This window comes from Hypanus sabinus, chromosome 12 (genome assembly GCF_030144855.1).
Source record: "Hypanus sabinus isolate sHypSab1 chromosome 12, sHypSab1.hap1, whole genome shotgun sequence".
NCBI classification, from domain to species: Eukaryota; Metazoa; Chordata; class Chondrichthyes; order Myliobatiformes; family Dasyatidae; genus Hypanus; species Hypanus sabinus.
This window is the reverse complement of record NC_082717.1, coordinates 85,922,931-85,950,685: the sequence shown is the minus strand read 5'-3', so window position 1 is coordinate 85,950,685 and position 27,755 is coordinate 85,922,931. Positions and strand designations below refer to the sequence as shown.

Genomic DNA, 27,755 nt, shown 5'->3' with positions numbered 1-27,755 from the left:
ATTGGTATTGCCCTTGTTCTAGCCATTGTCAAGGAAGCCTTGGTATTTCCTTAATCCTACTCGCCAAGACCAGCTTATGACCCCTTCTAGCTCTCCGAAGTCCCTTCTTGAGCTTCTTCCTGGCTACCTTTTAACTCTCAAGAGCTTTGCTTCCTAAGTCTTAAGTTTCTTTCTTCTTCTTGACTAGATCTTCCACCCTAGTTCAATCACCCTACCATCCTTCCCCTGCCTCACTGGTATAAACCTATCCAGAACCCCATGCAGTTTCTCTCTAAACAACCTCCATATTTTCAATGTGCATTTCCCTGAGTACCTCTATTCCTAATGTACACCTCCAGGTTCCTGCATAACAGAATCATAAGTTGCCCTCCCCCAATTAAATACTTCTCTATGCCATCTGATTTTATCTTTGTCCTAGGCAATGGTAAAGGTCGGAGTTGTGGTCACTGTGTCTGAGATGTCACCTGACCAGATCCAGTGTGGCCTTGTCTCTAGTTGGCCTGTCTACATATGTATCAGGACACCTTCCTGGACAGACCTAACAAATTCTGCCCATCTAAGCCTTTTGCACTAAAGGGGTACCAGTCAATACTAAGCAAGTTGAAGACCCCATGACAACAACCCTGTTATTTTTTGCACATTTCCAAATTCAATTTGCTCCTTGGTGTCTCTGTTGCTAATTGAAAGTCTATAGAATGCTTCTAATAGAGTGATTGCCCCCTTTTATTTTCTGACTTTTACTCACACTGACTCAGATGGTCCATCCACCATCTTCTCCCTTTCAGCAGTTGTGATACTATCCCTGATCAGCAATTCCTCTCCCCACCTATTTTACTTCTCTCCCTGTTCTTTTTAAAACATCTAAACCCCAGAACAATCTGCAGCCATTCCTGCCATTGTGAGAGCCAAGTCACAATATCATAATATAATTCCCTATACTGATTCATGCTCTTAAGTTAATCATCTTTGTTCCTGATACTTCTTGCATTAAGATAGACATATTTCAACCCATCCAACTGATGGTAATTATGCTCTATGCACTGTCAATCCTTCCTCATCGTTTCTCTCACAATCTCTCTACATATTGCATCTACCTTTGCACCAATTGCTCCATCCTCTGACCTATCATCCTGGTTTCCACCTCCCTATCAACCTGGATTAAGCCTTGGCAACATCTCCAGCAAACTTGCCTGTAAGGATATTGGTCCTCCTTGAGTTCAGATGTAACCCATCCCTTGTAACTTGATGATAGTGACTTAATCATGAGGGGAAAAGACTAGTCCCAACAGTAGCTTTTTTTATTCTTTTGTCTATAGGACTTTTATCAATAAAAACTATCATATGTATTCTTAAATATGATTTTTCTTACTGTTTTTGAGGGAGAGGAGCTTATTTTTTGTTTAAAGTCGTAGGAGTTACAGTGGCATGCAAAAGTTTGGGCCCCCAAGAGATTTGAGCTCTCAGATAACTTTTACCAAAGTCTCAGACCTTAAGTAGCTTGTTAGGGCTGTGGCGTGTTCACAGTCATCATTACGAAAGGCCAGGTGATGTAAATTTCAAAACTTTATAAATACCCTGACTCCTCAAACCTTGTCCCAACATTCAGCAGCCATGGGCTCCTCTAAGCAGCTGCCTAGCACTCTGAAAATTAAAATAAATGATGCCCACAAAGCAGGAGAGGCTATAAGAAGGTAGCGAAGTGTTTTCAGGTAGTCATTTCCTCAGTTCATAATGTAATTAAGAAATGGCAATTAACAGGAACAGTGGAGGTCAAGTTGAGGTCTAGAAGACCAAGAAAACTTTCCGAGTGAACTGCTCATAGGATTGCTAGAAAGGCAAATCAATAGAAACATAGAAAATAGGTGCAGGAGTAGGCCATTCGGCCCTTCGTGCCTGCACCGCCATTCAGTATGATTATGGCTGATCATCCAACTCAAAACCCTGTACCTGCTTTCTCTCCATACCCCCGATCCCTTTAGCCACAAGGGCCATATCTAACTTCCTCTTAAATATAACCAATGAACCGGCCTCAACTGGTTCCTGTGGCAGAGAATTCCACTGATTCACCACTCTCTGTGTGAAGAAGTTTTTCCTCACCTCGGTCCTAAAAGGCTTCCCCTTTATCCTTAAACTGTGACCCCTCGTTCTGGACTTCCCCAACATCGGAAATAATCTTCCTTCAACTAGCCTGTCCAATCCCTTTAGAATGTTATACGTTTCAATAAGATCCCCCTTCAATCTTCTAAATTCCAGTGAGTATAAGTCTAGTCGATCCAGTCTTTCTTCATATGAAAGTCCTGCCATCCCAGGAATCAATCTGGTGAACCTTCTCTGTACTCACTCTTGACTGCAAAAACCCCCATTTGACTGCAAAAGACCTTCAGGAAGATTTAGCAGACTCTGGAGTGATGGTGCACTGTTCTACTGTGCAGTGACACCTGCACAAATATGACCTTCATGGAAGAGTCATCAGAAGAAAACCTTTCCTGCGTCCTCACCACAAAATTCAGCATCAAAAGTTTGCAAAGGAACATCTAAACAAGCCATGTGCATTTTGGAAGCATGTCCTCTGGACTGATGAAATTAAAATAGATCTTTTTGGCTGCAATGAGCAAAGGTATGTTTGGAGGAAAAGGGTGCAGAATTTCATGAAAAGAACACTTGTCCTACTGTTAAGCACGGGGGTGGATCGATCATATTTTGAGCTTGTGTTGCAGTCAGTGCATACAAGATGGCCCAAGAATCTCACAGGACTAGAAGCCTTTTGCAAGGAAGAATGGGTGAAAATCCCCCAAACAAGAATTGAAAGACTCCTAGCTGGCTACAAAAGGCATTTACAACCTGTGATACTTGCCAAAGGGGGTGTTACTAAGTACTGACCATGCAGGGTACCCAAACTTTTGATTCGTGCCTTTTTTTTGTTGTTTTGAAACTGTAAAAGATGGAAATAAAAAAAGTAATGTTGCTTAAAATATTAAAGAAATGTGTCATCTTTAACTTTATGCCTTTTGGAAATCAGTTCATCTTTTACTCGCTTAGCTATTCACAGCAACAGAAATTTTTGACCAGGTGTGCCCAAACTTTTGCATGCCACTGTATCTACATTCCTCACTCTTTGCCAATGACAGAGTTTGGATTTGGGTCAAAGAACAGAGACCAAGGACTTAATCAGCATTTGGAAAATATGAACCCATCCAAAACAGTACTTGGAGTATGACTTCTTTGTATATACATTCCACACTCTATATCCTGTAGCTTCAGAAAGAGGCTTTTCGTAAATGTTTAATTAAAGCAACATCTTTATTTTACTCCTTTTCCATCTATTTATATCAGCTTATCCTTACTTAAAATACTTTAAATCTGGGTTGCTTTCTAGTTGAGCATAATAGTTAATTGACTAGATTAATGGGCTATTGATTCAAAGACCTGAGTTTGAATTGTACACTTACTTAAAATTGAGGTAATTGAATAAAATCTGAAACTAGTTTTAGAAATGGATTGTAGGAATAACCCATTGGTTTCACTGATGTCAGATTTTCTTATCTGAAGGACATCAGTACCTGGTCTGTCGTATATCATGGAATCTTACATGTCTCTTCTGTTTGGAGACATTAAGATAGACAATAAACACTAGCCTTGATCATTGTTAACTGGCATTAAGTGCTTGTCGGATATATCCCAATCAAGTCATTTAATACATCTACTTTACAACTATAGAAATACTCCACATTGACACAAGCTCTAACCCCTTTCTACAGAATCACAGGCAGATGCCACTTCAAGCACCAGAATGACTTTGTTTAACCCTGAAAACTAGATTCCCAAGGAAGATGATGAATAATTTTTTGTCCCTCCAACCAAAAGTTGCTGAAGTGCGTATTTATAAAATAACTGTAGTGTCTCAAAATTCACCAAGTAAAGACAAGTGGCATCAAATGCAGAATTGGATCTATGGAATAGAGGAAATATTCGATGTTTCAGGCTGAGACCCTTCATTGACTGCTCCCTCTTTTCCACAGATGCTGCCTGGCTTGCTGAGTTCCTCCAGCATTTCATGTATATTGCTTTGGATTTCCAGCATCTGCAGATTTTCTTGGGTTTGTCAAATGCAGAAATGCTGTGGTCATGAAAGATGAACAGAATTTCTGCTTAAGTAATCTTCTCAAACATAAAGGCCACATTTATGGTCAATTGGTGTGTACTTACTACCATCCCATTTTCTCAGACTACTAGGATAAATAGATCTGACTGTTAAAACTTTTATGTCAGCAAATCAACCGAATGAAAGTGGGTTGAAATGTAAGATTGCGTTATGAAAGTACAGGTATGGACAGATAATTTAAGCTGATAATATCCTGATGCTTCTTCTGTATCAATAATGGCTTTGCATTTCTCCTGTTTCAAAATTAGATGTGAGAGACAACTCTTTCAGCCGTTCCCGTAGTTCCAGTGTTACCAGCATTGACAAGGAGTCCCGAGAGGCCATCACTGCTCTTCATTTCTCTGAGACTTATACCCGAAAGGCAGACACGTGCACCTCACCATGTTTATGGGTTGGGACGACACTTGGCACAGTACTGGTCATAGTGCTGAATCTCCCACCTGGAGGTGAACAAAGGCTTACACAGCCAGTCATCATGTCTCCAAGTGGTAAGGGCACTGGGACAATCATATTCCCAAATATATGAGTAATATAGAGAAGTGAATAAAAATGCTATTATGCTGTTATGAAAAACCTTGTAATGTTCTAGAAATGCAAGTATTTAATTGAATGATATAAAGGAAGATGGGAAGAATAGCGTAAGAGCTAAATGTTCTTTTACTGACCTAAAAATGCCATGTAAATAGAGCTTGAGTTTGGGGTGTGGCCCCTAAATCCAACAGTTTATGGGAGGTATTACCTTCACTATTTTAATATAGGAAGTAATGATATAGTTGTAAATTGGTTGTCTTTACAGAGTACAGTATTCATGGTGATAAATTCTTTAGGTTTTTCTGATTCAGGTATGTGGCAGTCTCATTCATTGTGGGTCATTCTCCAGACCTGAACAGTTGATTCACTCTTTATGTTAGTCATGACAAAACTTGATTCAGTCTTCCTTGCTGGATCTGCAATTGGCCACAACATTGTACTACACTCCCTTCCCAATCATTCAAAGAGTCCAAGTATTATCTTCCCAAGCACCCCAAAATCCCAAAGTTTTCAATCATGCTATGCTCTTTAAAAGGTTCACTATACATCAATCTGTCAGGATCCTTTGACCAGCCATTCACTGAGCATAACAAAGGCACATAAGTCAATTTTTTCTAATAAAATCTTTCCAATAAATGACATAAAAGCAACACTTTAATGCTTACATATTTATCTTTCCATGTATCTATTGTAAAAGAATTTGCCCTCTAGTATGTGAATATAGTCAATAAATCAGCAAATCAACCACTAAAACTTTTCATTGATAAGTAACATGATGAAAGAGGTATTTTACTAACTTAATTGTTTTCACTGAATTTAATTCATCTATCCATTTTACCCTTTCATAACAAAAATATATTATTTACAGATTTAATACTTCTTTTGATAACCAAGTAATCACTTTAAGCCAACTTCCCAACACTTGTGGGATGTTTAGTATTTACCGATGATATAATTAATCCCCAGCTCAATTGACCACCTTGCAATATGAACAAAAGCCAAATAACTGCAGATTAATTTTGGCAGAATTTGAGGAATTACGGGTTCTCTTCATTCTGAGAAGTTGCAAAACCGTGTCCTCTTAAATGATAATGAGTTTACCAAGAATTGTCACCAACAATTACGTAATATCATCTTTTCTAATTGACATTTTTAAAGGAGTTTTGACTTTCGTTTTTCTGTGTGGTGTGGTGGGGTAGGGAGGGGGTGGAGGATTCCATTTAAGTTCAGTGACCATGTGTCAGACAAGTTAATGCCATTTTGAAATGTTAACCTTCCCTTCCTTTGTGTCTTCCTGTCTATCTCCAGTATTTTAGTATTTCTAGCATCTGCATTATTTTACTATATCTGATGGTGTCTTGTAACTTGCTAAGTATCTTCAATGGAAGAAGGGTAACTAGTCACTAGTTATTCATCACAGTTCAATTATGTATTTTGTAGACCTTGTGACCTTAACACAATTTGATAGTGCATTTTATCTTATACAGGGACTATCTTAAGACTAAAAGGAGCAATTTTGCGAATGGCATTCTTGGACACCACAGGAAGCCTCATTCATCCAGCACATGAACCTTGGAAAGAACCAAATGTTCAGGAAGAGAAAGATGAGAGAGATAAATGTAGGAAACTGAGACCTGTATCTGTCTCTCCCTCATCCTCTCAGGAGATATGTGAAACCCAATATGCAGTGATATGTTCAGAAAAGCAGGCAAAGGTTATCTCACTGCCATCCCAAAACTGTGTTTATAAACACAACATAACTGAAACATCGTTTGTTCTTCGAGGTGATATTGTGGGACTGAATGGGAGCATCTGCCTTGCATGCTTCTGTGCCAATGGGCATATCATGACATTCAGGTAATTGAAGCTGTGCTCATGGGCTAATAAACTAATTGTATCTGGGTGCTTCGTGATATCCACAATGCATAAACTAAGGTGTTTTAATGACGTGGTAATGTAGGCTGTTGAAAGCTTTGTTCAAAGGCTTTTTCAATATTCAACTTCAAGAATGCTTCATGTAATTTCCAGTGCACAAGTGTAAAGAAGAAAGTACTTGTTACTCTGGGTCTGATGCAGCATTAAAAAAAAACACAAGATAAAGATAAGATAAAAATGATAAATAAATATAAATACATAAGATAGCTTTATACATTGATTGTATATCCATAAAGTGACGCTAGGCACAACAGGGTCTGAACATAAGGTGATTGAGAGGAAATGGTGGAGGGGTGGGTTTAGTGGGTGGAGGAGTTGAAGAGCCTTACTACTTGAGGAAAATAACTGTTTTTGAATCTGGTGGTCCTGGCATGGATGCTGTGTAGCCTTCTCCCTGATTGGAGTAAGGCAAACAATCCACGAGTAGATCCATCGTAATGTTACTAGCCCTCTTCCGACACCTTTCTGTATATATGTCATTGATGGTGGGTAGGCTGGTGATAGTGATGTGTTGCACAGTTTTGACTATCGGCTGTAGTGCCTCTTATCTACCACAGTGCAGTTTGCATTCCATGCAGATTCGCAGCATGTTAGGATGCTCTGTATTGCACATCTGAAGAATGACGTGAGTGTAGATGTGCATAGGCCAACTCTCTTCAGCCTCATCAAAGTAGAAAAATTGATGAATTGTCCTGATTGTGTAGGATGTGTTCTGGAACTATGAGAGGATGTGCGCTCCTTGGCGCTTGAGACTGTTTGCCGTTTCCATTGCTGTACTGCTGAAGTAAAGAGGGGTGTGAGTTCTACTGAAGTCAACAATCATCTCCTTTGTCTTGTTGACATTGAGGAAGAGATTATTTGCCTGGCACCAGGCCTTGAGCTCTTCCACATCCTCTTTATAGGCCATCTCATTGTTGTTGGTGATGAGCTCCACCACTGTTGTGTCATTGAATTTGACAGTGTGATTTGGATGTGCAGTCATGTCTGAGCAGAGTGTGCAGAAATGGGCTCAGTGCACAGCCCTGGGGGCACCCATGTTGAGGATGATGGGGGGGGAGGAGTAGTTCTGCATCCTGACTATCCTGATATCTATATATATCTGATATAGTCAGATATCTGACTATCTGTTGATTAGGAAGTCCCAACACCCAGGTGCATGGTGGTGTATTTAGACCGAGGAGCAGAAGCTCGTTCAAGGTCTGTGTGACAACATTGTTGAATGCCAAGCTGAAATCCAGAAACAGCATTCTGACATAAGTGTCCTTGTTTTCTAAGTGTGTCAGGGCCAGGTGCATGACAGATGCTATGGCATCTGTTGTAGAGCGGTTCTTTCGATAAACATATTGGTGAGTGTCCATTGTGGCAGGAATGGAGTTTTTGATGTGTGCCATTACCAGCCATTCAAAGCACTTCATGGTGATCGGCATCACTGCCACCAGGTGGTAGTCATGTAGTTCTGAAGGTGTAGAGTTCTTTGGTACAGGGATGTTGGTGGCTAATTTGAAGCATGCCTGGATGAATGAAGTGCTGAAGATGTCAGTGAGCTGGTGTGTTGGTGCGTGGCCAAGTGGTTAAGGCATTCGTCTAGTGATCTGAAGATCTCTGGTTCGAGCCTTGACTGAGGCTGCGTGAACCACACATTGCTCTGCAACGACACCGGTGCCAAGCTGTATGGGTCCTAATACCCTTCCCTTGGACATCGGTGGTGTGGAGAGGGGAGACTTGCAGCTTGGGCAATTGCCGGTCTTCCATAACAAAAACCTTGACGCAAGGCGCAAATCCATGGTCTGTTGAGACTAACGGAGGCTTACACTCTTGAGTACCCAGCCTCAGATATTGTCTAGCCCTGCCACCTTATAGAGGTTGACTCTCTGCAGAGTCTTTCTCATGTCTGTTGTTGTCATCTGGGAGGGAAGTAGCTTTTTGTGGCTGGCATTGTGTTGTGAGAACGTGAGGGAGGAAGGCGTCACTAGTACAGTCAACACTGTTGTTCCTTGTGTAGTCAGTGATGTGCTTGATGCCTAGCCACGAATGCTGGGGTTCGTTAACAGCCAGGTGTTGCTGAATTTTTTTTGTGTGTAGGTGGCCTTTGCTGATGCCAAAGATGAGGTTTCATCTGGTTACTTTGAAAGTTGTTCTGTCTCCAGACTTGAAGTCAGTGTCCCATGCTTTTAGTAGAGAGTGCACCTCTGCGTTCAGCCAGGATTCCTGGTTGGGTCATGAGATGACCATTCTTGAGGTACCAACGCCATCTACACACTTACTGACGTACCCAGATGAGGCATACTCCTCAAGGTCTGTATCTTTTCTGTTTGTGGCAGCCTCCTTGAACATCTGCCTGTTAGTCCATTCAAAACAGTCCTGTAGCATAGACATTGCCTCATTAGTCCTTTCAGTGATGGTCCTCTTGACTGGTTTCTGCATTTTCAGCAATTGTCGATATGCTGGGATTATCATTAAGGAGATGTGGTCGGAGAGGCCAAGATGAGAGCATGGAATGGCTTATTACGCACCTCATCTGTTTGTATAAACATGGTTCAGTCTGTTTGTTCCCCTAGCAGCCATAGTGGCATGTTGGTGGGATTTGGGTAAAATGTTCTGCAGATAAATGTAAATTGAAGTCTCCTACAACTATGCATCGACCATTTGAATGCTTGTTGTGTTGAGAACTGATGATTAATGCTCTCCCAGTGTGGTCTTGGTGCCCACACACGGGGAATGCAGACAACAGTAAACTCCCTGAGCAGGTAATGTGGCCGGTATTGTAAGATGTTCATTTGCCATGCTACCTATAGATGGGTTTATGCACCAACCTTTTTTAATGTACACACAGATTCCAACTCCTTTGAATTTCCCCAGCAAAGAGTTTTGTTCTGCACAGAACAGAGTCATCCCATCAAGTTGAAATGATAAGTCGACCACGGTGTTGTTTAACCACGTTACAGTGAAAACCAGGATACAGCAATTTCGTATCTCTATCTGTGCATTCATTCTCAGTTTTAGAGTGAAATAATTCTTTTGTTGGGAAGAATTGGTAGCTATTATTAATTTGAGATTAGAGGTTTTAAAGGAAGTGTAAATTCGAGCACGATTCAGCTCTGTTCATTTGCAGTACTCTTGTTCCTCAGCAGGCTGACTTCAAGCTCTGCTCCATTTCCTCAAGTCACAATCACATGCAGGAGTCCTGCTTTGTGAGAGGTGACATTCTTTAAATGGTAGTATGTGTTCCTGTTCATCTAAAAAGATTGCTGAAGTAACAATCTTAAAAAAAAGGTTATATTTGTAGGAGTAGGCTATAAATCGGTCGGTCACCTTAATTAGTGAAAAGTGCTTGCAAACAAATTTTTAAATTACTAACTGCACTTTATAAATGTGGCTATTTTTCATCAGAGCACAAACGAATGGTCCCAGTGTCTCTGGAGACATAAATTATTCTCAAACTCTCGCTGCTTCCAGTTTTTACAAGAGAGTAAATTCTTAGAAATTACAGCATGGATGGGTGTCTTTTGTTCCATTGTGCAGTGATGATTCACAGTTTCAGCTGCTGCTGTTGGCTCAACACTATAAATTCTCAATGTTTTAGTGTTTTATAGTTTTCCTTTTTACTCTTAAACTACTTTTCCAGAAACTTCTCAGTGTTTATATTGAAGCAATAGTAAAAGAATTTTTTTTTAACTACAGACTTCTGCTTTACATGCACTGGATACCCTACTGTGTATGGTCAAAACCCTCCCTTTTGCATTTACAGTACATTCTCCCTTATATGTATGGTGGTAACATACTTGAGTAATTTACTTAATGGATTTCCCATCAGCATCCTCTCTTCCAAACACTTCTCATTTCCAGCAGAGTATAGATCAATACCAATGGGGGCCCTCTTCTTCTCAGCCTTTCTTTTGTAGGGTTTTTCTCCTGGTAGTCTGCTAGCTTCACTGCCATCTGCCAATCTTCAGAGCCTGGTGTTGCCCTGCAGATCATGCAGTGACCTATGTGGTCGCCATGTGACCATGCTGCTTGTTTGATTGAGATGCTTAAAGGTTACCTTAATATCCAACAGTTTAACATGGTTAAGATAGATCTTTGTTCATTTGTCTTTATTTCACATCTTTGAATTATATTAGTTTCAAATTTTGAGAAACAAACAGTAATTATACTGAATTGATAAACTAATAAACAGGTTATCACTAAAAAACCAAGTGCTCTTCATGTAAAAGCTTGGTAAATTATCAGTATAATTTAATTTTTGAAAAAACAAGAGTGCAAAGCACTGTTTGTCTAAGTACACATTATTCAATTTTCATGGCAGTGCTGCCAGAATTCTATTATTAGGGAAGTGTAATGATTCTGTTTCTTTTATGGCAAGATTGGTTCTTTCAATTTTTAATCTTCTATCCCCCTGAATGGGCACCAAAGTATTTGATAGGATCTATCAAAATCAGCTTTATCATCATTGACTTCAATATTGTGCAATTTGTTGTTTTGTGACATCAGTACAGTGCAAAGACATTACTCTACGTTACAAAAGTAAATTGTGCAAAGAAAAGGAATAACAAGGTTGTGTTCATGGACCAGTGTTCATGAAAATCTGATTGTGGATAGGGGAAAAAGCTGTTTCAAAAACATTGAGTGTGGGTCTTCCAGTTTCTGTGCCTCCTCCCTGACAATGGTAACCAAAGGAGGGCGTGTCCCAGGTGATGAGGGTCCACAGTGATAGCACTTGAAAATGTAGTGAGAATTTAAAGTTTAAAGTACACTTATTATCAATGTTTACATTATACAACCTTGAGATTCGTCTCAAAACAGGCAGCCACAAAGCAGAGAAACCTTAAAGAACCCATATAAAACAAAAGACCATTGAAACACCCAATGTGCAGAGAGAGAAAAAAAACACATCATGGCCACAAAAAAAAAAATTTTAAGACCAACGAACACACAATATGCATAGAAAAAAAATTCATGCAGACAATAGCATAACGAAATTGCATCCTGAACTGAAGTCAGCAAAGAGAATCCCATAGTTCAGCACAGAGCTGAGTCGTGAAGCATTGATCTGAACTGGCCCGTCCCTCACCTAGGACCCCGACACCCTGACCTTTTCAAAATGGCCCAGCACCTGAACTGACGTCCAAACACCGGGTGCAATTGCTTCAATATACTCTGATCCCAATGCCTCGATTCAGCCTTCAGGAATGCGTTTAATATGATCGAACCTTTGGGCTTCCTTGCTCTCGGTGACGGGCCTGCCACTTCACCTTGCCTCAGTTCTGCCACATCAAATGGCCTTCAAGTCCAAAGCAAACCTACTGACTATTACTTGTGATGATCACTTGCCAGAAAAAGTGTGATTAACAAAATATTTATTTCCCGTCCTTGTTTCATTAGCCAACCGGCCAGAAGTTGCTGAGGTTCAACAGCGCCTTTTTAAACCAGTAGACCTGTGATGGAACTGGCTGTGTCAACAACTGTCAACAGCCTCCTCAAATCGTGCACATTGCAGCCTCCATACCAGGCTGTGATGCAACCAGTCCAAATCTCTTCACTGTACATCTATAGAAATTTGTAAAGGTCTTTGTGGCACACCAAATCTCCTCTGGAGAAAGTAGTCTGCAACATGTTACTTTGAGAAAAGGCAACGTAGAATTTAATAATATCTATAAATGGAATATTGGACAATTTGCTTATGCTTAACTCTGGTGGGGTATGGAGAACCACAGGAGTCCTAGAACTAAGGGAACTTGGAATACATTGATGATAAGAAAGATACTGAATAAATACATGTTTGTTACCACCCTTCACTTTGTATCCTATATTGTAAATTATGAAGTTAATCTCCAAATATTTTCAGGAACTTTTTCAAAACAGAGACGCAATGCAAAAAAAAAGAGATGAAACCCACAAAATATCGAATGAATAGATGAGTGAAATAGCTTCTTCATTGCAATTACAAAAAAAGAATTGTGTTATTGATTGTTCTGATATGGTGATAAAACGTTAGTTGAGTAGCAAAAAACAATGCTTGAAGAACTCAATGGGTCAAGCAGTACCTGTCAAGGGAACCCTTCCTCAAAATGTCAATTATTCATTTCTCTCTACACATAATGCTGGACCTGCTGAGTTACTCAAGCATTTCATTGTTTGCTTTTGGTTCCCACAACTACAGACTCTCGTGTCTCTATTTTAAATGAGTAGCAGCTCTGTTAAAAGGGAGCTCTACATAGAGCCCACAATTTTCTTTCCTAATCAAAATTGCTCTACTGCTTTCTTTATTCAAGGCTGTGAGCATCCCACTTTAAAGATCATGTCTTTTGAAAGAAGTAACAATTGAGGTCACATGACAAAGTCTAGTTAACAGCAAAGAAAGGCCCTTTTAAAAACTGTATACCAAGTATGTCCAACTGATTTTCTGGTCAGGATTTTCCATCAAGACCTGATGCATGTTATGGACATGCCATCTATTACAAGTTATGTGCATCTGGTGTAGGTTAGAGTACTAATATGCATAGTAAGGTGCAGTATAGTGCACTGTGGTAAAGTGAATAATACTGTATATTGCAGTGCATCTGGTAAAGATTTCCATCCTGGAAATTCTATCTGCTGCTAGTTACATGCTGTTTGTTGTACTGGTACTAATAATGAATACTTTATAGTGACTCTTGTCCAGGCAATCTTTATAAAGTACATTGAACGAAATAAATATATTTATGGTTTAACAAATCTAATTCATGAAATATGTAAACATTATAGTGGGTCTAGTGTTGGTCTCGTGGGTCTAGTACAAGTAATGCATGTTTGTAGAGTAAAATCTGGTTCAGATAATGTACATATATAGCTCAAATAATGTATACAATACTGTAGATCAAATTGCAAGCATTATCCATAGGTTAGTGTATCTGTTCCACATGATACGTCTAAAGTATTGTGGCTGTGGCCCAGAGAAGTTATATTGACATGAAATGTGTTTATAGTAGATTGAAAATTATCTATTTATTTTGGAAGCGTTGTGGATACTTCAGTTGAGATCTTCCATAACAATAGAGCAGAAAATTGCATAACTAGCCTCACTGTTCAAAAATGGAGGGAGGCCAAAAGCATAAAACTGTAGGCTAGTTTGTTTGGCCTCTGTCATTGGGAAATGCTGGAGTAGGAAATTTTGAAAATTGTGATACAAGGGGAATCAATGTGATTTTGTGAAGGAGGAAAACTTATTAGTTATATAAAGACATGGGTACAGTGGTACCATTTAATGCTTCAGCCTAATAATTCCAGGCAACTGGGTTCATCCTGACCTTTCATGGTGTCTTTTCTCCCTGTGGTATCTGGTTACCATCAGATGGTCAAGTTTCCTCTTACATCCGAAAGGTGTGGTAGGTTAGACTGCCACTGAACTTCAATGAAGTTAAATGTCAAAAGAACCAAAGAGGGGTTATTGGACATGTGCGATAGAATAACTTGCAGGGCTGCAGGAGAGAAGAGAGGTATATGAAACTGATGATAATTGACATAGACCAAATGAGCTAAATAGCCTCCTTCTGTACCTTAATAGGTAATCAATAATTTTTGGTAATATATCAGAGTGGCTTACTAACAAAAATCCTGGGTCAGGATAGCAGAATATTTTCAAAAAGACAATCTGTAACAAGTAGTGGGGCAGATCAGTGCTGAAGTCTCAACCATTTGACATCAATATCTCCAAATTTTATGGTAATATAAAACAGGTGAGAAAGAAAGTGGTGAAGTGGGGTCAGGCTCAGCAAAGTGATAAAGTTAAGGTGGGTGAAAATTTGGTAGATAGTGTAATAACCTGGCAAAATATAATGAGAGATAAACATAAAATAACCTGCAGATGATGGAAATCCAGAGCAGCACACAAAATGCTGGAGATACTTGGAAGTCAGACAGCATCTAAGTGTGAAGTGACCACTTTGTAAGGAATAGCAAAACTGCATAATGTTTAAAGGGAGTGAGAATACATGATATTCCAGTACAGAGTGATCTGAGTGTCCTCACATATGAAACACAAATTTAGCAACCCAATACAGCAAGTAATTAGGAAGGAAAATGAAACATTAACTCTTACTGCAGAGCAATGATGAGACATCTGGTTTACTCCTTATTTAAGGGAAGGTATATATGTACTGAAAACAATACAAAAGTATTGTTACAAAAGTAAGGTTGAATCCCAATAATGTTGTTTTCTGAAAAAAAAATAAGCAGCTTGGACCTATAGTTATTGGTGTTAAGAAGAATGAATAGTAGTTTAATTGAAATGCATTTGATTCTCATGGAATTTGAAAAGGAAGAAGCTGATACTTCACCTTGTAGGAGTATTTTTGAACTGGAGGCATAATTTCTTTGGTAGTCTCTTTGACTTGAAGAAGAGAAGGGATATCTTTATCTTGTGTGTGTTCAGAATTACCTATCCAAGAAACCTGTGGAGGCTGAGGTATTAAAGAAATTCAGAGCTTAGATTTATGAGCAACCTAAGAGTTTAAATGGTTATGGGCAGTCAGCAACAATGTGGACCTGAGCCCAAGATGTTAGCAAATGGTTCAACAGGCTCGATGGGCTGTATGACTTACACCTACTTTTATTTCTATGTCTTGCACCTGTTTTGGATACTGAGAATGTTCTTCATATGTCATCAGGTAAAGTGAATATAGCAGAAGGCAGGTCATGTCTAAATAGTATATTTAAAGGTAATCATTTGTGTATCTATATATTATCTCTGGTAATTTATACTAAGGTAGTGGGCCTGGTATACTGTATGTCATAATAGGTAGAAGACAGTGCAAATATAAAACAGGTTGGATCTACTACAAAGTGCAAACCCCGTGGTCTGAGTCATGCTTGTGTATGTAATGTACAATGTGAACAACATAGTCCATAAGTATTCTAGTCCTCTTGAAGTAAATGCTAGCATTGCATTTCCCCTTCTCACCACCCACTCAACCTGCAAATTGACCTTTAGGGAATTCTGCATGAGAACTCCCAAGTCCCTTTGCAGCTCAGGTTTTTGAATTTTATTTCTTCTACTTCCAAGGTGCATGACCATACTCTTCCAGACACTCTATTCCATCTGCCACTTATTTGCCCATTCTCTTAATCTGTCTAAGTCTTTCAGTAGCCTCTCTGTTTCTTCAACATTACTTGCCCTTCCACCTACCTTTGAGTCCCCTGCTAACTTGGTCACAAAGCCATCAATTCCATCATTCAAATCATTGACATGTAATGTAAAAAGGAACAGACCTCTGTGGTGGAACACTACTTGTAATCGGCAGCCAACCAGAAAAGGCTCCCTTTATTCCCGCTCTTTGCCTCCTACCAATGTTTTATCCATTCTAATGTCTTTCCTGTAATACCATAAGCTCTTGTTAAGCAGAATCATGTCAAAGGCCTTCTAAAAAATCCAAATGCACAACATCAGCCAATTCTCCTTTGTCTATCCTACTTGTTAATTCCTCAAAGAATTCCAACAGATTTGTCAGGCGAGATTTTCCTTTAAGGAAACTATGGTGTCTACAGCCTATTTTAACATTTGTTTCCAAGTACCCTGAAACCACATCCTTAACAATCGACTCCCAACACCTTCCCAACCACTGAGGTCAGAATAACTGGCCTATAAATAACCTTTTTTCTACCTCTCTCCCCTTTTGAAGAATGGAATAGCATTTGCAATTTTCCAGTCCAGAATCTAGTAATTCTTGAAAAATCATTAATAATGCCTCCACAACCTCTTCAACTACTTATTTCCAAACCCTGGGATGTAGACCATCTGGTCCAATTGATTTATCTGCCTTCAGGCCTTTCAGTTTCCCAAGCACATTCTCTCTAGTAATGGCAGCTTCTCACTTCTGCCCCTGACACACTCGAACTTTCAGCGTACTGCTACTGTTTTCCACAGTGAAGACAGTTGCAAAATATTTACTCGTTTTGTCTGCCTTATCCCCAATTGCTACCACTCCAGCATTATTTTCCAGTAGTTTGATATCTACTCTTGCTTCTCTTTTACTCTTTATGTATCTGAAGAAACTTTTGGTATCCTCTTTAATATTACCTTCATATTCCATTTTTTTCCTCTTTATGAATTTTTGTTACTTATGTTAGTTTTTAAAAGCTTCTCAATCCTCTAACTTCCCTCTAATTTCAGCTCTGTTATATTGTGTTGGCTTTGGCTTCCCGTCAGCCAAGGTTGCATAATATTGCCTTTAGAATACTACTTCTTTGTGATGTATTTATCTTGCACCTTCTGAATTGCTCCCAGAAACTCCAACCATTGCTGCTCTGCCATTATTCCTGTTGGTGTCCCCTTCCAATCAACTTTAGCCAGCTCCTCTCTCATGCCTCTGTAATTCTCTTTACTCCACTGTAGTACTGATGTATTTGATTTTAGTTTCTCCCTCTCAAATTCCAGGGTAAATTACAGTCGGCCCTCCTTACCCGTGGATTCCGTATGCACGGATTCAACCAACCGAGTATTGGGAAAACCCGGAAGTTCTCTCTCCAGCACTCGTTGCTTGAGCATATACAGACTATTTTTTCTTGTCATTATTCCCTAAACAATACAGTATAATAACTATTTACATAGCATTTACATTGTATTAGGTATTATAAGTAATCTAGAAATGACTTTAAAGTACAGACAGTCCCCGAGTTATGAATGAGTTCCATTCCTGAGTCCGTCTTTAAGTCAGATTTGAAGTCAGAACAGGTACATCCAGTATCAATTAGCATCAATTAGTCAAATGTTTTTCTTAGTATATAGTACATATTTTACCTTTCTGTGCATATAAAACACTTAAGAAACATACGTATTTCAATAATTAAACTTCTGCGTTGCTTAGTAATAATTGTAGCTTTCATCGGGGCAGGCCTTTCAAATGCTCCATTAAAATTGATCCGATCGTTGACCGACTGTAGCCTAACGCTTTTCCAGTGATTGATGGCATTTCACCTCCTTCCGATCACTTTTTTACTTCCACCTTATTTTCAATCGCAATCATGATTATTTTCATGAACAGAAACACTGCGGATTCAGAGCTGCGCCGCCAGGTCCTAATGTCCACTGCACAGAGACATGTTAAATAAAGTCCGTGGTTCCGCTGGGTCCTAAAGACCACCACACTGAGACAGGTTAAATAAGGGACTTGAGCATCTGTGGGGGGTCCTGGAACCAATCCCCCGCGGATAAGGAAGGCCGATTGTATATCATATTACGCTCACTTGCCCATAAACCCTAACCCTTTACCTTAAGCTCTCTAATCAATTCCAGTTCATCACCCAGTCCAGAAAAGCTGATCCTCGAGTGGGCTCAACGACAAGCTCTTCTAAAAATCCTTATCATTAGCATTCTATAAATTCCGCTGCTTGAGATCCAGCACCAACCTGATTTTCCCAATCTACCTGCATGAAATCTCACATGACTATCATAACATTGCCCTTTTGACATATTTTTCGATCTTTCATTCTAATTTGTAGCCCACATCTTTTCTACTGTCTGGTGTTCTGTATATAACTCCCATCAGAGTCATTTTACTTTTGCGGTTTCTTAACTCCACCCTCAACAATTCCACACCTTCTGATCCTATATCATCTCTAAGGATTTGATTTCGGTTTTTGCCAACAGAGCCACCCCACTCCTCTGCCTGCCTGTCATTTTGATACAATGTATGGAAATGACAGGATGTTAACCTCACAGCTATAATCTTTCAGCCACAGTTTAGAGATGCTCACATCATTCCACGTGTCAATCTCTAACTGTGCTACAAGTTCAACCCTCTTATTCCGTATACAAGTGTCTGTCTCCCCCCCCCCCATTTACAAAGGTAGAGTGTTCCTATGAAACCTTTCTTAAGCCGAAATGGCGTAAAGCGAAGAACCATTAATTTATATGGGGGAAATTTGCATAAAAGCAAAAGTCCTCTTTGTAATGCGAGAACAGGTTACTAATGTGGGTCTTTTGTAAAAGCGAACTGGCGTAAAGTGAACATTGTAAAGCGGGGGACACCTGTACTGTGTGCATTCAAATATAATGACTTCAATCCTGTATTCCTCACCCTTTTCAATTTTTGTTCCCCTTTTCAATTTTTGTTCCCCTTTTACATAACAACTCATTCTGCTGACTGCAATTTTGCCTTATGATCAGCCTGTCCTTTCCAGCAGTCTCACTACACACTGCCTTTATTTGTAAACCAACTACTCCATCCTCAGCCCTATCTCTCCAGTTCCCATGTCCCTGCCAATTTAGTCTATAACTTAGTTAAAATAGATGAAATGTGTAAATACTTGTTCAGAAAATTGAGCATTTTCATAGAAATGCATATTACAGTGAAGAATGTGATTTGGCAAATTGTGTCATGCCAGCCAATTAAATTAATTACTTGTGTTAATGTAACCTCTCCCCACTTGCTGTTTATTGCCTGATAGATTAAAATTCTTCAAGTAATCATCAGGGTTCATTTTTAAATGCAATGAACTTTGGTGTTTGCTTTTTATTTTTGGAGTGTGCCACTTTTAATGCACTATCATTTACACTTTCTCTTGTATCCCATGAGCATTTCCTTTTCAGATCTATTCAAACATCTTGTTGAAATCGATAGAACTCCAGCATTGGTCTTCTTTGATAAAAATGTTTTTGTTAATCAGTGATGACATTCCCTTCACAAATTCTTGCTGATTTCCTGGTGTTGTGATATTTTTGTTTCCATTGATTTTCCCAGCACCTATGCTGGGATAACTGACTTTTGATTCATCTTTTTTCAACATTTGCAATCTTCCATTCCTTTGACATGACTCCAGTAGTCAGTGTTAGCCACACAATTGTAGCCAAGAGTAATGGCAGCACCTGTTAACCTATGTGTAATTTACTATACGTACTGCTACAGCATAGAGCCAGGTTTTGTGGCATTTATTTCCTTGGTATGTATCATTGTGACAATTAAACCTGATTTTGAGCTTGAACACACTATTCTCATTCTTACTTTCTTTTAAGATCCTGGAATAGGTTTTTATCTGGGTCTTATTTTCTGTTATGATTATTGATCTATTAATGTGTCCTTTCTATACGTTTATCATGTGTAATACCTGTCATTCTTCCTCAATATTTGTGTCATACAATTTTTTCCATAAAGTTGTACAGAATAGTAATTTGTAACTTGACACACCAAGTTTCCTTTGCCTGTAGGTCTCATTCCAATGTTATAATACTCCTTTGCTTTGTTATCTTATTTCACATATTTTATAGAATATCAATTTTATGCAGTATTTTTGCCTTCCTAGTTTCTTTTCTATTTTTACTTCTACTTTATGCTTTCTTCAATGGTGAACTCTTGGTATTTGTTGTAATCTCTTTTTTCCACCGTCTGTGCCATGGTATCCATTTTGACCAGAGAGATTGAGTTTTCTAAAGTGATCTTAATGGGGACACTCACCATCTTTTCCTTAGATGCTTCCCACTGCTCAAACTGGTTTACATCCACAGTCTACTTTTTATGAGTAACCCTGTATAATTATCAATACCAAAATTTATAATTACACTTGTAACATAGAAGGTCACATTTGGCCCTTAAGCAGAACAATCCCATCAGTCCCATTCGTCTCTTCCCTTTGATAATGTCAGCAACATGCATGCGCATACACCACTTGATTTGTTCCTGCAACTTATCCACATATAGAGTTATTTACATAGTCAATTAACATGCCTGCATATCTTTGCTATGTGGGTTGAAACTGGAGTCCGTAACAAAAACGTGTGGTCACGGAGAATGTGCAGACTTTGCATAGACAGCACTCAAGATCATGACAAAATCTGGACCCAGGAGCTGTGAGGCAGCAATGCTAACTCCTATACCACTTGGTTACTTTTGTTCTGTCTTTTAATAATGCTTGATCAAACCAAATTGTGATGTCTGCCTCTAACATGCTTTCCCAATGCCATCTTCTTCATTTGTAGGCTTGTTCTCAAAAGTCCCATTTCAAGAATTTTGCATTTTCTAATCCTTTTAACACTGTTATTTTCACAGCAATTGTTAGGATAGCTGAAATATCTCGTTATATTATGCCTTAGTATGAAGTACAAAAAATAACTGGCCAAAATATTAGCTCTCTTTTCTCCCTCTGACTACTTGTGGGCTTGTAACACTCCAAACACTAATACCCCTTTCCTTGTTCCTCATTTCAACCCATCCTATTCCTTTGGTTGATCTTTTGAACAAAACACTTCCTTTCAGATGCAGTTGTTTCCATTATCCATGATGCTGCAACCATTCCCACTTTCCCCCTCTATCTTCTGTGAAAACTTTACAGAGAAGAATGTTGAACTGCCAGTCTTCATCTTTAAGTAACAGTCAGTCTGCTGGGGAGCTCAGCAGATTGAGTGGCATCTGTGGGGGTTGGGGGGGGAAGTAGTGTTGTTATTGAAACCTTGCTGGACTGAAAGTGAAGAGGGAAGTTGGCCAGTATAAAAGGGGGAAAGCATTGAGATGAGGGCCAGTCAATGATTGATGGACTAAGGAGGGAGGTCAATAATCCTTGTTGCCGCACAGATGCTACTTAACCCACTGAATTGCTCCAACAGATTATTTATTGCTACAGATTCTAGCATCTGCAGCCTCTTGGGCCTTTTGGTCAACTTTGTCATACTTCAACAAAAGGTCTCAACAATATTTCAGTAGGTTAATGTATATCCTTGGTTCACCATCTTTAATTCCCGCACTCAGGAAGCACAACCAGCTTCTGACATATTGCAATTTTTCAGCATTATTTTATTTCAGATTTCCAGCTACCACTGTGTTCTGTATCTCAATTCCAGCACTTTTTAAAATCTTCCTCCTCTTTTTCTTTCCCCCTTTGTTTTCACCTCTTCCAGGTAAATGCTGTTAAAGAAAGCCTCGCAGTGAACACCAGTCAACTCTTTTCCTGTGATCTCCAGGCTATCAGAAACATTTCCTCTGTTTTGCACCATTCCCTTTTCTGCAACTTAGAAAAATATCTGGTTTCTAACTTGTTCTAATTATAAGAAAAGCCATTAAAACAGCATATTAATGTTTCATTCCCCACAAATGTACCCAATCTACGTGTTTTCAGCAGTTTGCTTTTATTTTAAATTTTGTTTCCCTTACTCAATCTTTGTTTCCCTTGCCTACCAAATTTATTAGATCCATATCTTCTGCATCCACTTTTGCCCCTTTCCTTTCAGAAGCTGCTTTCTGGTTTTCATTTCCACTCTGCAACAACACTACCAGGATATTGGCCAACTCCTGTGGACTTGCAACCCAGTCTTTTGTACAGATCCATCACTCTCACAGCCAGACTTGGTGCTCAGCACTCAAAACCTTCCCACTTGCTCTACACAGCCAATTTTAGTCTAATGCCACATTGTATCAGTCATCATGGTCAGTGAGGTCCTGTTGTTTTTTAATCTCAGTACTGGTTTCCTGTAGTCAACATGCAAGGCCTGACTCTCAATTGTAACTTTGACTTTTCACTCAGTTATCTCCTTGACCCTGCCACAATGGAGGCAGCATCTGAAATGGCATCTTCAGCTATTGAATCACCAAACCATCAGTTTGTTCTACCACCATCCTGTAAATTAGATTTCACATGGTGCCACAGATGTAACTCCAGCTGGAATCGCTTGGTGAACCAAAACTTTGTGCCAGAGTCATAAGTGAATATTGTTAACGATCCTGATTTAGACTGGCTGACCATTTTCTAGCTTCCCTTGTCCCAGTGAAAGACTGACGCAAAACATTAACTTTGCTTCTCTCTCCACAGGTATTGTCTGGCTTACTGACTATTTCAGTGATGTTTTTATTTCAGATTTGCATCATCATTTCTTTTGCATTACAGTTACTTTCACCTGGTAATTAACCTCACAGTTGCACTTCAGTGAATTAGGGTCCAGAATCAAATATTGTACTCCTCCAGTTGACAACACTTCCTGCAAATGTATTTGTCCTTGTCAAGGAAGATGTATTTTATTTCCCAGTGCATTGATTTCGCATCGAGTAGACAGGAGAATGCTACTGTCTTCCTTTTGTATTTAAGAAAAAAACAGCTCACTAACAATACTTTAGTTCATTAATATAAAATTTCAGCAGTTCTATCCAGGTATGTATGTATTGTATAATGTAACTGCTTATTGTGGGGTGTCTTGTCCTGGTAAATATTTATTGCTTTGTGTATCTTATGCAGGAAATAGCATTCTTATGTTCTGAAACAATATATTTTGATTTTCTTTTGAAGCTTGCCGAGTCTTAGGCCACTGCTGGACGTCAATTATTTGCCACTGACTGATATGCGAATAGCTCGTACTTTCTGTTTCACCAATAATGGGCAAGCTCTATATTTGGTTTCCCCCACTGAGATCCAACGTATCACCTACAGTCAAGGAACATGTGAGAATCTACAGGTAAGAGTCATTAAAGTTTGTTACAATGCTTAAGCACTGAAAGTGATCTTTACATTAGAAAAAGATACCACTTTTGTACTTGAGGATCCTCTAGGAAAGAGTGATCTTAGTGTCATTGAATTTCTCATACAAGTGGGGGTGTAACAGTTCAACCAGTGTATTATGCCTAAATAAGGAAGTCTACAACGGGATGAGGGAGAAGCTGGCTTGCATAGATTGGAGGCGTAGGCTGCGTGGTGGGACAGTTAACAAACAGTGGAAGACTTTCAAAGCGATTTCAAAGTACATTTATTATCAAAGTATGTATAGAGTATACAACCTTGAGATCCATCTTGCAGGCAGCCTCAAAATAGAAACACAATAGAACCTATTTGAGTAAAAACTCACAAAATAGCATCAAACACCCAATCGGTGTGGGGTGGGGGGAGAAGTGAACAGATTGTGCAAACAATAAAAAGTAAATAAATAATGTTAACCACAGAGTCCCTGAAAGTAAGTCCACAACCACAGAGCTACTGAGGCCATTGCAGCCTGCCCAGGAGTCCAGTGGCTGTAGGCCACAGCTATGGATTCTGTTCAACATTGTGCTGCTGGTTGCAGGCTACAGCTGCAAAGTCAGTTCAGTACTGAAGCACGTTGATCAAATCACGCAAATAGTAAAAAAAAAGTAAACAAAACACAAGGAACATGATCTGCAGAGTCGCCAGAAGTGAGCCTATAGATGTGGAGTGTGTTCAGCGTTGAGGTAATTGAAGCCCAAGACTCCCATACCTTTCACCCACTGGCAACAGTGAGAAGAGTTCGGTCAAATGCAGGAATGCAGTGCTGAATACCTCTCGTCCTTGTTGATTTTAATCTTTCTCAACACTTTAATCAGCACAGAGTAACAGAGCTGACCATGAGTTTGTGTTCCGCCATTAGGAATCAACATAGCCTATACCCCCAGCAATGGTCATCGCTGCATTCTCTGCCGACATACATGCTAAATCCCCCAAGAGATCAACGAGCTGTCTGCAGGATGTCTCTGTTGCTCACTGGTGCCATCTTTCCGGATTTTTCACAGTGCTCAACAGAAGTTAAAAGTAAAGGCAGTAAGAGTGGAGAGAGACAGCCTTGGATAACTACGAAAATAAAAGAATGCATCAAAGTAAAAGCTCATGCATTCAAAGTAGCCAAGGGTAGTAGGAAACTGGAAGGTTGGGAAAACCTTAAAAAGCAACAAAGAATCAATAATCAAGCAATAAGGAAAGGGATGATAGATTATGAAAGTAAGCTAGCACAAAATATAAAGACTAAAAGTTTTCATGATTACATAAAGTAGAAAAGAGTGGCTAAAGTGAATACAGGTCCCTTGAGAGATGGGAAAGGGGGATTAATATTGAATAATGTGGAAATGGCCAAAGCTTTGAGCAACTATGTGGTGTAGGTTTTCAGAATGAAGGAGATATCTAACATGCCAAAGGGAGATGTTATGCATACGATTTGTGGTAAGGACTTCAATACAATTGCTGCCATTAAAGACATAGTGATGAGCAAACTAGTGGGTCTAAAGGTAGACAAGTCCCCTGGTCCTGATGGGATGTATCCCAAGGTATTGAAAAATGGTGCAAGTTATTATCACAGAATTCTCTAAATTTTCAAAGATAGCAAATGTCATGCCACTGTTTAATAAATGATGTAGGCAAAAGGCAGGTTACTCTAGGCCGGTTAGCTTAATGTCTTTAATCAGGAAAATACGTGAAGCTGTTATTAAGGGGAAAAATAGAAAGGGCATCTGTTAAGTGGTTAAAGTAGACCCCACATGGATTCATGAAGGGCAGATCCTGTTTGACAAACTTATTAGATTTCTTAAAGAATATAATGAGTGCAGTGGATAGAATGGAAAAGGTGGGTATAATATACTTGGATTTCCAGAAGGCATTCACTTGGAACAGAGTTACGCCATTCAGTCTGCTCTGCCATTCCATCATGGCTGATTTATTATCCCTCTCAAGCCTATTCTCTTACTTTCTCCCTGTAATCTTTGGTGCCCTTACTAATCAAGAACCTATCAACTTCTGCTTTAAATATATTCAATGACGTGGCTTCCGAAGATGACTGTGGCAATAAATTTTGCATTGGGGTGGCACATTAAAGACTTATCCATATGATAAAAGGACGCATGGAGTTGGGGTGATGTATTAGAATGAATAAAGGATTGGTTAGCCAATAGAAGGAAGTGAGTTGGGATGAGTGCATGTTTCTCTGGTTGACAGTCAGTGGTGAGTGGAGAAATTAGTGCTGGGCCTGCAAATGCTCACTACGTACATTAACGATTTGAAAGAGAGGCTGAGTGTAGTAAGTTTGCTAATGACACTAAATTGAGTGGAAAAGCAAATTACACAGAGTATGCGGAGAGATATAGATAGATTAAGTGTGCATGCAAGGGTTTGCATGAAGAAGTTCAACATGGGTAAATGTGAGGTCATCCATTTTGGAAGGAAAAATAGAGGATCAGATTATTATTTAAAAGGCGAAAGATTGCAGCATGCTGTTTGCAGAGAGCTAGTGTGTGAATTGCAAAAGTTTGGCTTGCAGGTGCAGCAGGTTATCAAGGAGGCAAATTGAATGTTGGCCATCATTGCTAGAGGGATTGAAATTGAGAGCAGGGAAGTTATGCTGCACCTGTACAGGGTATTGATGAAGCCACACCAGGAATACTGCATGCAGTTGAGGTTCACAAGGTTGATTTGTGGAATGATGGGTTAACCTAGGAGGTGAGATTAAATCACCTGGGACTATACTCACTGGAATTCAGATGAATGAAAGGAGATCTTATAGAAACATATAAAATTATGAAAAGGATAAATAAAATATTGGCAGAAAAGTTGTTTCAACTGGTAAGTGTGACGAAAAATAGGCATCAAGATTTGGGAGAGAAGATTTAGGATGGTGATGATGAGAAACTGCTTTTCACAGTGTATCTGTAAAATTCTCTAACTACAGAAACAGTAGGGGCTACCTCATTAAATGTATTGAAGACACAATTAATTTTGCATAGCAGAGGAATTGAGGGCAATGGGGAAGAGTAGGTAGGTGGAGCTGAGTCCATGCCAGATCAGCCATGACATTATTGAATGGTGGAGCCAAATGGCCAACTCTTCCAATTTCTTATGTCCTGATGCTCATTTCACACTTATCTCTTAAAGTGCATGCCATTATATCACATGGATCAGAGACATATTAAACAGTCTGTTTTTCTATGATATTATACACACACACACAGAGCAACATTCACAAATCAATTAATTTTCTTGAGGATTTCCATCATTTGTCCATGCAGCACCATGCTTTCTCAAGAATACAAAGCAAAAGAATGCACTTCTGCATTGTAGTGTGAGCAAAGATAATTCAGAAATCAGCCTTTTCTAAAAACACTCTTCTCCTCAGATTATTTCTTCTCCAACCTTTGACCATACCCACCCACCTCCCTTCACCTTTCACCTCCCAGCTAGCCTCTTTCCCGTCCCCTCAGCATTTTATTCTCGCATCTTCCCTCTTTCTTTAGTCATGCAGAATGGTCTCAGCCCAAAATGTCAACTGTTTTCCATAGATACTGCCCAGCCTGAGGTCTTCCCACATTATGTGTGTATTATTTTGGATTTCCAGCATCTGCAGACTTTGTCTTGGATGTCTTCATAGATCTCCCATTTTCTGTTATGTGGAAAAATGGACCTGCATGAGCAAGCAGTGGAGGTGCCCACTCATGATTTTTGATGATGCAGTGTTCCCAGAACTTTACCTTCCTTTAGCTCTGCCTCAGTGTGTGGCGCGTGACCAAGTGCTTAAGGCATTGGACTAGTGATCTGAAGGTCAAGAGTTCGAGCCTCAACTGTGTTGTGCTTAACCAAGGCACTTAACCACACATTGCTCCAGTCCACCCAGCTGAAAACAGGTACCGGCAAAATGCGATAGACTGTGTCCTGTCCGGGGAGAGGGAGTCACAGTCTCAGTCGCTTCACGCCACAGAAACTAGCATAAGCACTGGCCTGATGGGACAGCACTGGGACTGAGCCTTTTTTATCTTTTTTGTCTTGTTTGTGCAGACTGGAAATTCTGAAATGAACCTATTGAACGATTAAGCTTTAGAATGCTCCTCAAAACTGACACCCTGACCAAACATCAGCTCAATATTTTCTTGTGTTTTGCTGAGCTATCAACAAGAATGTGCAATTTCCATTAGTGAACATCTCAAGGGCTTATTCAGAATATTTCTGAACAAGCAAAGCACATACCAAAAGCTTTATCAGAGAGCTGGCTTTTAAGGTGTGTGTTGCATGAGCATTAAGGTGCAATCCCAGAGTTCAGCAGCTGAAGATATTGAGTGATTAAGTATCTGGAATCCAAAAAAAAACAAATTTAGAGAAGTGCCAATATCTCAGTAGTTTTTGGAGGTAGACGATGATGGGGAGATGAGAACGAGTGAAGGAATTCAACAAAACCAAATATTGAAAAGCTAATGTGTCAATTAAACTCCTCTTTTACCAGATATTTGCATGGAAGCTTTTACCACTATTTATATGTTCTTAAATTGTGCTTTCAATCCTAGAACTGTTTTTGTTAATAGTGGGTGATTCCAGCAACATGCCAGAAACTTGAAAGAGTATAGGGGGCAGAAGTGACTGTAGTCGCTCTTGGTAAAAAGGTGCTTGGAAAGCTGGAAGATCTAAAAGTAGTCAC

General features: G+C 39.4%; 1 protein-coding gene across 4 annotated transcripts in view; it reads left to right on the top strand.

The window, feature by feature from the left end:
* Positions 1-27,755, top strand: part of stxbp5a (syntaxin binding protein 5a (tomosyn)) — a 211,424-nt gene that overhangs the window by 174,402 nt on the left and 9,267 nt on the right. For all 4 annotated transcript variants that reach the window (XM_059986357.1, XM_059986359.1, XM_059986360.1 and 1 more), the window contains 3 exons: positions 4,411-4,650; positions 6,181-6,550; positions 22,871-23,036. In XM_059986357.1, the coding sequence (XP_059842340.1) occupies positions 4,411-4,650; positions 6,181-6,550; positions 22,871-23,036 (776 nt within the window). The remainder of the gene's footprint in view (positions 1-4,410; positions 4,651-6,180; positions 6,551-22,870; positions 23,037-27,755) is intronic.